Source organism: Leptodactylus fuscus, chromosome 3, assembly GCF_031893055.1.
Source record: "Leptodactylus fuscus isolate aLepFus1 chromosome 3, aLepFus1.hap2, whole genome shotgun sequence".
Classification (NCBI taxonomy): Eukaryota; Metazoa; Chordata; class Amphibia; order Anura; family Leptodactylidae; genus Leptodactylus; species Leptodactylus fuscus.
In genome coordinates, this window is record NC_134267.1 from 153570654 (window position 1) to 153582840 (window position 12187).

Consider the following 12187-nt stretch of genomic DNA (forward strand, 5'->3'; position numbering starts at 1 on the left):
TCTTTTCAGGCTGGCAGCACATGTATAGGTTTTGAGCAGAGCAAATTGGATTCCAAAGAAACGGAAGGACTTTCACTTCTCATTCCTAATGGATCCGCTTCTGATTTTGGTTAAAAAAAAATGCATCAAACATTTATATGTATATCCAGAATTATTAATACAAACTATTCATGTACATTTTTTTCTGTGAAAATGTCTGTGGTAATGTTTGTTCTTAATACATCTATATTTCTACATAAGACTCGGTATGAGAGAGAGGACCGCTAGCTGACTATATTGTCACAATATTGCTTAACCAATGAGCCCCTATCCTGGTGATGTGACTGATCTAGTGATGTGACTGTAGTATCTTCTTCTTGTTAGTACTATAAGTAGTGCAGCCACAATGTCACTGCTGCGTCACTGGCTATTATATAATGGGGGACACTTTGGGGTGCAGGGAAGGTTCACTGGTTATCACTACCCTATGTTTTGCTGTGTATTGAAGAATGCAAGAGTAAAAAGCTTACTAAACAATATAATGGTTTGTACGTAAAACTAGTAAAACGGGATAAGGGATCTTCTGTTCCTCTACTTTAAATAAACAGTGATATGAATAATAGACAATATACAGAGTGATTTTGTGACATACAGTAATGTATTACTTTATACACAATGTACATTTTATTTTACATAACATAATACAATTCAAATTATGCTATTGTAAAATATTGCTGGTGCCTAAAATTATTGGACCTATTTTTATTGCCATAATAACCTAAATATCTTTACATGATGAATACTAAACTTTGAATGATGTAAGAAAATTTTTTATATTATCACTAATCTCATAAACCAGGCATTTATTGCTTATAGAAAGTGGTCTACAGTCTATATGATGAGTGTTTTAGAGCAGTGGACCCCAACCACTGGTCTGCGGACAAGAACTGGGCCATTGTTTTTTCTTCCTGGTCCGTGGGGCAGCGGGCTGGCCTCAGTTCTATGAAACTGTCTCCTAGCAACGGGATGCGGTGCTTCACAATAGTGTATTTGGTTGCCAGAGTAATGCTAGGTTCACACCTGCGTTCTTCTTTCCGTTCTGTGCTTTCCGTCTTCTGCATGCCAGAAGTCGGAAAGCTCAGACCGGGTCCGGCCGTGAGCGGCGGTGAGCGTTTTAGGCTCTCCGCCGCGAAACCGTTTTTTTTTATCCGGACACAGAGTACTGCATGTCCGACTCTGTGTCTGGATTATAAAACCCGGTTTCGCGGCGGAGAGCGCAAAACGCTCACCACCGCTCACGGCCGGACATCTCTCTCACCCATTCAAATGAATGGGTGAGAGACTCCTGCAGGTTTCCGTCTCCTGCCTCTGTTTTAGGCAGGAAACGGAAACTTGAACTACGGAGACCCGAACGCAGATGTGAACGAGCCCTAACTGAGCAGCAGGAACACCTCGCCTTCTGTGATTGGGTGATTACCTCTTGGACACATGATGCAGCCTCTTTCCAAAAACCATCACTTAGCAGCTAAGACTTAGCTACCCATATACACTCACCGGCCACTTTATTAGGTACACCATGCTAGTAACGGGTTGGACCCCCTTTTGCCTTCAGAACTGCCTCAATTCTTCGTGGCATAGATTCAACAAGGTGCTGGAAGCATTCCTCAGAGATTTTGGTCCATATTGACATGATGGCATCACACAGTTGCCGCAGATTTGTCGGCTGCACATCCATGATGCGAATCTCCCGTTCCACCACATCCCAAAGATGCTCTATTGGATTGAGATCTGGTGACTGTGGAGGCCATTGGAGTACAGTGAACTCATTATCATGTTCAAGAAACCAGTCTGAGATGATTCCAGCTTTATGACATGGCGCATTATCCTGCTGAAAGTAGCCATCAGATGTTGGGTACATTGTGATCATAAAGGGATGGACATGGTCAGCAACAATACTCAGGTAGGCTTTGGCATTGCAACGATACTCAATTGGTACCAAGGGGCCCAAAGAGTGCCAAGAAAATATTCCCCACACCATGACACCACCACCACCAGCCTGAACCGTTGATACAAGGCAGGATGGATCCATGCTTTCATGTTGTTGACGCCAAATTCTGACCCTACCATCCGAATGTCGCAGCAGAAATCGAGACTCATCAGACCAGGCAACGTTTTTCCAATCTTCAATTGTCCAATTTCGATGAGCTTGTGCAAATTGTAGCCTCAGTTTCCTGTTCTTAGCTGAAAGGAGTGGCACCCGGTGTGGTCTTCTGCTGCTGTAGCCCATCTGCCTCAAAGTTCGACGTACTGTGCATTCAGAGATGCTCTTCTGGCTACCTTGGTTGTAACGGGTGGCTATTTGAGTCACTGTTGCCTTTCTATCAGCTCGAACCAGTCTGGCCATTCTCCTCTGACCTCTGGCATCAACAACACATTTCCGCCCACAGAACTGCCGCTCACTGGATGTTTTTTCTTTTTCGGACCATTCTCTGTAAACCCTAGAGATGGTTGTGCGTGAAAATCCCAGTAGATCAGCAGTTTCTGAAATACTCAGACCAGCCCTTCTGGCACCAACAACCATGCCACGTTCAAAGGCACTCAAATCACCTTTCTTCCCCATACTGATGCTCGGTTTGAACTGCAGGAGATTGTCTTGACCATGTCTACATGCCTAAATGCACCGAGTTGCCGCCATGTGATTGGCTGATTAGAAATTAAGTGTTAACGAGCAGTTGGACAGGTGTACCTAATAAAGTGGCCAGTGAGTGTATACTCCAATATAAGCCGACCCGAATATAAGCCGAGGCTCCTAATTTTACCACAAAAAACTGGGAAAACTTATTGACTCGAGTATAAGCTGAGGGGGGAAATGCAGCAGCTACTGGAAAATTTCAAAAATTAAAATGGTCAGAGTTTTTGGGTGCAGTAGTTGCTGGGGAAGGGGAGGGGGTGTTTTGGTTGTCTGTCTGCCCCTTCCCTGAGCTTGAGGACTGGGTTTTTTTCTTCCCCCCACTTGGAATTCAGCCTGGCTGAATATATGGTATCTGCAGTGCTCCATTTAACCCCTTCCCGACGGAACAGGAGCACTGCAGATACCTTATATTCAGTAGACCGGGCACTGTCAGACACAGGGATACCTAATGTGTATGTGTGTCACAGTCATTTTCTACTTTTATATGTATTCTAGGGAAAGGAGGGATTTAGAACTTTTATTTTTTTTTAAACCTTTTTTTTGCCCACTATTTTATGGGAGATTCTATACATTGATATTGAAAACAAACCATAATCCACATAAAAATGCTATGCAAACATTCTCGTATGGCTCCTTTCATCCTACTGTAACTGGTAGCAAAGCCAATATAAATTCTTCATACTTGTAGTACTTCCAAATATCTTACAGCAGCCCTTGAAGTAAGACATTTTAATACTGACTATGATTCCAGGTAAATGCCGGCTGTCAGCTTTGACAGAGCCATGCTGAACTGAAGAGTATCTTACTGTAAGTTACATATTGAGCTGTGCCAGTACATATGCACATATATTATAATTATAACACTAAAAGGAGTACTCTCATGACATGACGTGATGGTATTCCAATAGGATATGCCATCTTCTTATGACAAGTGAATTGATTCATCGCTGCTTACCCTTCATTACTTTCTCCAGAAATCAGGATGTAAATTCCAGTTTATTCCATTCACTTACATTGAGCTATGTTGCAGTTCCCTTGACAGTGTGTGGCCAGGAAAAGACAATGTAAGGACCACAGCACTGAATAAGCACCGCAGTCCCTTCATTCTCAAAATCAGTGGGGGTCTCACACAGGTCTAATCCCAACCAACAATAAAGTGATGACATTACAGTACATGCTACAATAAAATGGAAGCATACCTATGTCTTCTCTTTTTTACTATACATATAAACCAATCTTACAGGGCGCTCCGGTATCTTTACACTACGAATAGATTTGTGTAGCATGTAAGTAAATGTTATTAAAAAAATTGTAGTACAGATTTCGATACATAGCAAAGTTAAATAGGAGGCGAATAAAAACTGATAGTGATGAATTCTAGATCCAAACAGGAAATTTCTGTCCATTTTCTGTGATGAGCCTGATGAAGGTATAGAATCATCATCCATAATAGAAGTCTCTGTTGTACATGTAGATGTTTCAGTAGAAGAAACACCTGTTGTCATCTTTACTGTAGATGAGATAGTCAGCTCCCATGGAGTGCTTGCATTTGTAGATGCAGTTGCCTTTGGTGTGGAAGTTGGCATACTGGTGCTGACAATGGATGATGTGGACTTAGGAGCTGTTGTAGATGCTTCATATGTTGTTTCCGGATGTGTAGTAAAGACACTTGTTGTGGTTGTAGGGTTGCTGGTTGTTGCCATAACTGTAGTTGTCTTTAGAAGAGTTGTAGACTCAGCAGTAGTGGAAGGCAAATGTGTAGTAAAGATACTTGTTGTAGTTGGAGGGTTGCTGGTTGTTGCCATTATTGTAGTTGTCTTTAGAAGAGTTGTAGACTCAGTACTAGTAGAAGGTAGATGTGTAGTAAAGACACTTGTTGTGGTTGGAGGGTTGCTTGTTGTTGCCATTATTGTAGTTGTCTTTAGAAGAGTTGTAGACTCAGCACTAGTAGAAGGTAGATGTGTAGTAAAGACACTTGTTGTGGTTGGAGGGTTGCTTGTTGTTGCCATTATTGTAGTTGTCTTTAGAAGAGTTGTAGACTCAGCACTAGTGGAAGGCAGATGTGTTGTTTCTTGGAGTGTTGTTAGTTTAGCTGTAGTAGGTTGGGTAGTTGTAAGTTCTGTGGTTACTATGGTTGTTGTGGCTCGTCGCGTTGTAACTTCTATAGTTGTAGTTTGCATTAAAGTTGTTTCTTCGGCTGTTGTAATTTTTACAGTTATAGTAGGTTGAGGGGTTGTATTTTCTGTTGTGGCCATTTTAGTTGTCATTTCTGGTGTTGTTGTTTGTTGGGCTGTTAAAAGCCTTAGAGTTGTAATGTCTGGAGTGGTAAGCTCCATTGTTGACCTAAAAGTAGTCTTTTGAGTTGTAGTTGGAGGAGTGGTGTGAAGAATTGTTGTTTTGAGTGTTGTAGGCATCAGAGTTGTTTGAGACTTTACAGTAGTGACCTGCTGAGTTGTTGTGTGAATGGTCGTTGGATGAGTTGTGATAATGTCTGGTTTGGTGGTGGTTTGTACTGTTGTCTGTTGAGTTGTAGGGCAGATTAATTCATCAATCTTTAGAGAGATGATGTCCAATCCATTGAGGTTATTTGGCGATTCACACGTTATTTTATTGAGGTCTTTTACTTTTGCTTGGTTGTCTACTAACCAGTTGTAAAACTCTTTAAGGTTGCAGTCACAGTTCCATGGATTTGATCTTAAATATAAACTACTGAGTTTAAGGATTGACTGAAGTGGTCCAACAGGAATGATGGTGAATGTGTTGTTATTTAGTTTGAGTATCTTTAACTCTGGGAGGGATGAGAATACGTCATCTTGCAAGCTGCTAAGAACATTATTTTCCATATTAAGCTCAGTTAATTTACCAAGACCAGAAAACATGTCTTTGCTTAGCGCAGTGATCTGATTTGAAGAAATAATCAACTTTTTCAAAGACTTGAAGTTATTAAATGCAGTAACAGGAATATCAGTTAACTCATTGTTGCTGAGATCAAGTTCTGCAATCATATTACCATCACTTATCATATCTGGAAGCTTCTTCAGTTTATTTGCATTCATTTTGAGCTGCTTTATTCTGTTTAGCCCAAATAGCATTTGATCTGGAAGTTCTTCTAAAAGATTATATTCTAAAAACAGCTTTTCAAGATTCTTTGATTTAGCCAAAAAATTTTTGGGCCATAGTTTTAGTTTGTTGGCATTTATATTGAATTCAATCAGCTCTTGGTTACTGTCCACTAATCCTGGAGGAAGTTCTGTGAGCTCATTTTCATACAGACGAAGGATTCTCAGCTTAGGTAATTTACTAAATATGTCCTCGGGTAACTGAGTCAATTTATTTTTTGCTAAGTGCAGGATTTTTAGTTTTCCAAGTGCATTGAATATCCCTGGTGGAAAAGAAGGCAATTGGTTGAGGTTTATGTAGAGTTCCTCTAAATTGTGCAAGTCATCAAAAATTCCTTGACCTAAAGAATTGAGACTGTTGTATTTAAGCACTAACCTCTTCAGATTGCTAAGCTTACTGAAGACTCCCCCTTTAAGTTCCTGCAAATCAGCATTTCCAGATATTTCAAGTTCAATAAGGTTCTGTAGGTTATCAAAGGCACCAACTTCTATTACTTTAATTTCATTATTCATGAAGAATATTTTTTCCAATTGAGCCATGTTTTTAAATGCATCTTTAGGGATTGTTGAAATTCCAGTCTGGACTAAGAAGATCTCAGTTGTTTTTTGGTTAATGGATTTAGGGATGTCAGTGATGGTTTTCTTCATAAAGACTTCTTGGTAATCTTTGGGGCATTCATACGCATTTTTACAATTATTAGAAGATGTAAAGTCAATGGCTTCAAGTAAAGCCAGGAGGAGCAAAATGAAATGCATGTTATCTCTGTAAAGTTAAAGGGAAAAAAAAATAAAGCATCAGACTGGGTACATGTAATGGGACAAATTTATCATGTCAGTTTTGCTGGAATCTGTACTGCCGTGGTTGGTTAGTTTATCACCCAACCTCAGAGTAAGATCCCCAACATCTGGGCATAATATACATAGTTGTAGTTTCAAAGTGCAATCTGTAGACAAATGAAGTTATTAGTGCATTCAGAGCATAGCCATAGCTTCACCTGGTTCTTGCTCATCTCTAAGTTAATTATAGGAAATCACAAAAGTAAATGGGTGCTCCCATATGAAATAAGGGTTAAACCTCTCATCAGCAACATTGCACTTACTGAAAGAAAGTGTTTACAAAGCCACCAATGGAAAATACAACAACATGTAAGTTTTTTAGAAGTAATTTTGGTGGTAGTAGACCCCTCTAAGAAGAACTTCTTTAATCATTTATATGTAGCTCAAAATGGTTCTGTTAAAATATATGACCCTTCTTGCAAAAAACAAGCCCACATAAGGCTACATTAATAGAAAAATTTCATAAAAGTTATTAATTTTGGAATGAGGCAATGGATTATTTATTATTTTTTTTGAAAATGTGCTATTATTGTATAACCATAGTAAAACATAAAAACTGCATAAATGTAACCCTTTCCCGACATTTGCAGATATTGAGTAATTAAATATGGAGGCTGCTCAAGAGCCACCATAGCTGCCAGATCTTCAATGTAATATACAGTGGACACCTGGCAAAAATTAACCCCCCTAACACCTTGTGGGTTTCTCTGCAATAGACTTCTATTACAGGCTACACTAAGCAGCCTGAAACATAAGTATAGGGACTTTTCAGTACATTCCTTCGCATTAGCACTGCAGTCCATTGAATTAGTGATCAGACTTTATGGTGTTCAAAACCATTACGTGTTCTAAAAATCTAAGTTAAGAAAGTAAAAAAAATAAATAAAATAAAAAAAGTAAAAATTAACTACCCCCTTCTCTAGAACATATATAAAATAGACAAATAAAGTGGAGCACATGCTCACTATCTATCCCTGTGTCCAATAACACCCTCTATAAAAACGTATAAGAATATTTTTTTTAATACAGTGAATGCTGTAGCTAAGGAAAAAGTTCTGAATTGCCATTTTTTCAATGTATCTTCTCTCATAAAAATTTTTATAAAAAATTTTGAAAACTGACATTCCCAAAAAATGGTATAAATAAAAAGTACATGTCTTATGCAACACTGTAGATGAATATATAAAAATGTTATGGATGTCAAAATATGATGACTCAAATATATATATATATATATATATATATATATATATATATATATATATATATATATATATATCTTTGCAAAGTTTCAGGATGGGGGGGTTTCATATATATATATATATATATATATATATATATATATATATATATATATATATATATATTTATTAACGGCTTTGAGAAGGCAGGGAGTCAAAAACAAAGATTGAAAAATTGGTGCAACAAGAAGGGGTTGAGACACATAGCACCGTGGCAGAATTTCTAATTTATACTCCCAAAAATATTGCCATAGCCATATAAAATGTCATAACTGACATTTTATCATTATTCTGGCAGTCAGTATGATTATAGTGATACATTTTTTTGTGTTGTATTACATTTGCAAAATAAAATTACTTATCTGCCGAAAATGAATTGTATTAGAGGCACCATTCTGAGGGCCATAACTTTTTTTACTCCATCATCGGAGTTATGTGAGGGCTTTTTTTTTTTTTTTTTTTAACTTCTATCGTTTCTATTTTTTGGCATGCGGGTGGAAACTAGAGCACTAGAGGAAACCCACACAAACATGGGGAATGTATAAACTCCATGCAGATGTTGCTCTTGATCGGTTTCAAACCCAGAACCTTCAAGGCAAAAGTGCTAACCACCGAGCCACCAATGTAATGCTGCAATGCAAGGCTTATAGAAATGCTTATGAGATTGATATATTCAGTAGGCTCTCTGTCACCCTGACAACGTATCAGCACCCCACCTTCACATTGAGGGGACCCAATAATCGGGGGGCAGACTCTAAGATGCTAAAATGCCACCACTGATTGTGGCAACTAAGGGATTAAAAGAAGTTTCCACCACTCACAGCAGGTGCAGCAGGATATCAACTGTGTGTTAATATGATATGATATAATATAATATGATAAAATATAATATAATATAATATGTAGAGGCCCATGCAACACACCAAAGAGAAAGGCTCACCTTGCCTAAACTCTCCTGGGCATCCTCGCAGTGCCCGGAGGTCCCTCTCTTCCTGCCTCTGGCTGACTTCACAAAGGGAGCATTGACATTTTGACGATTGTGTTAAAGCATCATGGTGTCGGTATACCCCATATGATCGCTGAAGCCCAATCACAGGCCTTAGTGGTGACCTCTGGGGTGCTTGATGTCTAAAAGAAAGAGTACAAATATAATAATAGCACTTCTGATTCGTGCCGAACAAGTTTTTTCCTGACGACTAACTATCTAACTAACTGTATTGGCAAATCTTATGAATATTCACCAAAACTAATTTAATGAGGTTCACCCATCTCTAATTGTATCAAAAGTTACCCCCGCCTCCAGTCCAGAAACCCCTTTAGTACAAATGAATTAGTCATCTAAATTTCTTACACCATTTCTGCTACTTTTATAATAAAGCATGTGTATGCTTGGAACAATATAAAGGTAGGAATAGGGTGCAGGAAATGTACAAGCCAGGCCACAGTTGCATTGATTGTATATTGCCATGGGTTTCAGCCCAGACAACCTTTGGCAGTGACACAACTACCATGAAGTTACTTGACTGAGTCAATAGCTGCAGGCGGTGCCTCATGGCACCGAATGGGGGGGTCTCATTCTTTTTTAATCGTCCGCAACATGTTGGATTATTGCAATAGGTAGCGGCAGATCATTTCCTCACCCATCCCTGCTCTAATCCGGGCCGCGCTCTCCTGTTTTCTGTACATGTTAAGTCCTGGCATTCTTCAGAGTACAGTGCACCATGGAGGTGGCAGCAGAGTGTGGCCTGGACAAGAGTGTGGTTGGGTGAGTAAATTATTACTGTCTGGGGCCCTAGTAAAGGGAGGCTATATACTTATATTATACTATATTTTTTGATCCGCAAGTGCAAAGGCCCCGTCACACTAACAAAGATGACCAAGTTGGGTATTTCTTTTTTTTTTTTTTTTTTTTTTTTTTGGGGGGGGGGGCACCTTTCTATAGTTTGCATTGAGATATATAGTACATTGAGATATCTGCTCCAGGGCCTGAGGTGATAAAAGCCAATGTTATATTTATTCTTTAGAATGTAACAATAAACAAATCTGTATAGTTCAGAAAACTGTAAAAACTGAAAAAGTGAAGTCTCAATAACTTGCACAGCAACCTTCTAGAATACAAAATAATCATAAATATATTATTGTTATGGGCACCAGGCCCATGAATTTACAGACAGATGGTAACTATGAAGCTCGAGCTGAGAAGAGGATTGTTACAAGCCAACACACTTACAACATAATCGAAATCAGGAAAAAATTATGTTCCAACTTCTCAGCACATGTGGTAATGTATAAATGGTGGACCCATGGGGTAGTGCTAGCTTATCATGGATATCTTATCATAAGATATGCATCAGAACTACATTCTAATTTGTTTAATAATTCTGTAGATACTTCACCTACATATAGAGATTCAGGCAGAAATTTGAGGTATATGTTGTAATGAATAAATGGAGGACCCGTGGAGTAGTTCTACCTTTTCTGTATTTACAACATGACTTTGTTTCATGTTCACTAATTCCGGACCACTGCACACTTTATACAGTTCAATGGAGAAGTGATCTTGATTATATACAGCTCTCTCCATTGAAACCCAAGGACCAGGTCACTTTTCCATTAAACTGTATAGAGAATTTGGTGGCTGACAATAAGCAACTTCAGACCTTGTTTTTCTGGTAGGTGGGATATGTATATGTTTTGTAGACATGCTTTATGTACTTAAACGTTTATAGACTTATAGACACCTATCTGCTATTTTCGGAAGTGAACAGAGCTATAGTGCACCATTGTTTTTCTCATGTGGGGCATGCAAGGGCTCCTGTGGACCCCATTCTCCTGATTCTCCTTATTTATCATAAGATATCCTTCAAAACTACATTATAATTTGTTTTATGGAGATCTAAAAGCTATAGTTCAGTAGATAATACACCTGGGTATAGAGCTTCATGCAAAATTAGAGACGTAGACATAAGAGTAGACACATTATGAGAGTAGTGTTCTGTAAAATATTACTATTAAGTCTGACACAGTTGTAATCAGTTTGGTTAAGTAGTAAGTGAGATTTATAGGATACACTTACCTTTACATGAACCTTATATAGGGTCTGCTTCTAGAAGAAAATAGTGCACTCTTCTTGTGAGAGAACTTGAAGTCTAGTGCAGTACACTCTCACGTCTGCATGTGCACCTTCTCATAGCAAAACATCTGTAGGGCTGAGATAAGACGCTGTCTGCTCCGATAATCTTTGCATGTGTAAGAGCTGATAAAGAATTCCTTTACATTTAGTTCACATGTCATACAGAAGACTTTCTGCAATCTAGGTTGTATTTCACACATACAAACTGATAATCATTATTAGCTGCACATTTTTCATCTTTGCATCAGAACCACATACAAGAAATAATCTTTATTCTAACACTAAAAATTTCAAAATGACAGATAGGGGCTGTGTGGCAAGAAGGTCCCATTTATAATGCGGAATTGTCCATTAAACCCAGGCTATGCATTAAAGGGGTTATCCAGTCAATAAAAAAATATTTAAACAAAAAGGTTATCCAGTATCAGTATCATTGATGACTCGGGGAGCTGCTGGACATTTACATAGGACATTTACTTTGGCCATCAATATGTATGGTGAGTGAACAGCGTAGCTTGCAGTTTGTAAACAATAACCCAGAGTATAAAAGATGTAGGCCCATGGAAGGTGTAAAAAAAAAAAATGTCACTGCTGAGGACCAATCACAGACATTACAGACATTGTATTATAACACCCGGACACCAATCGCCTGGATGCTGCAAAGAGGATTGAAAGAGGTGAGGGAAGGAGAGTATCAGTGGCGTAACTACCGCTATGGCTGCAACAGGGCTCAGGACCTTAGGGGGTCCAGTGGGCTCTTGCTGCCTTTTTTTTTTTTTTAAATAGCAATTGGGACTGTGAACTATGTGACTGTTAGACAGGGACAGATCTACAGGCAGGGTTAGCTAGGGATTACCTTTATTTAGGGGGGAATGTTACTCACCCAGCTCTTTGGGACTCCATCTCGTCGGGATCCCTGTCAGCTTGCAATATGCAGGAGCTGACTTTTTCCCATAGGAATGCATTGACCAGCGTTGATTGGCCGAATGCCATACAGAAGTACGGCATTCGGCCAATCAACGCTGGTCAATGCATTCTTATGCCGAGATGAAGCAGAGCTGAACCCGCTACACACTCAGCTCTACCGATGCTACATTGGACACTGCTACATCACAAGCACTTAGGGTTGAGCTGATCTTGACATTTCAGAATCGTTTTTAAAAACCAATTTCCGATCATTTGGAGA

General features: G+C 39.0%; 1 protein-coding gene across 2 annotated transcripts; it reads right to left on the bottom strand.

Annotated features, from left to right (window-relative positions):
• Positions 1–2488: 2488 nt before the first annotated feature.
• Positions 2489–11028, bottom strand: LOC142197899 (uncharacterized). 2 transcript variants are annotated; one of them, XM_075268572.1, is made up of 3 exons: positions 10945–11028; positions 8809–8996; positions 2489–6553 (listed from the first exon to the last, which is right to left on the bottom strand). In XM_075268572.1, exon 3 carries the CDS (start codon positions 6544–6546, stop codon positions 3871–3873), a length of 2676 nt encoding a protein of 891 aa, XP_075124673.1. In that variant the 5' UTR covers positions 6547–6553; positions 8809–8996; positions 10945–11028; the 3' UTR covers positions 2489–3870. The 2 variants fall into 2 exon arrangements, with proteins under 2 accessions (XP_075124673.1, XP_075124674.1); XM_075268573.1 differs by lacking the exon at positions 8809–8996 and having other exon boundaries at positions 10945–11010.
• Between the last annotated feature and the right edge of the window lie 1159 nt (positions 11029–12187).

Bases quoted from the DNA above. Each gene is read 5' to 3' on its own strand.
- LOC142197899 (XM_075268572.1), bottom strand. From the start codon at position 6,546: ATGCATTTCATTTTGCTCCTCCTGGCTTTACTTGAAGCCATTGACTTT.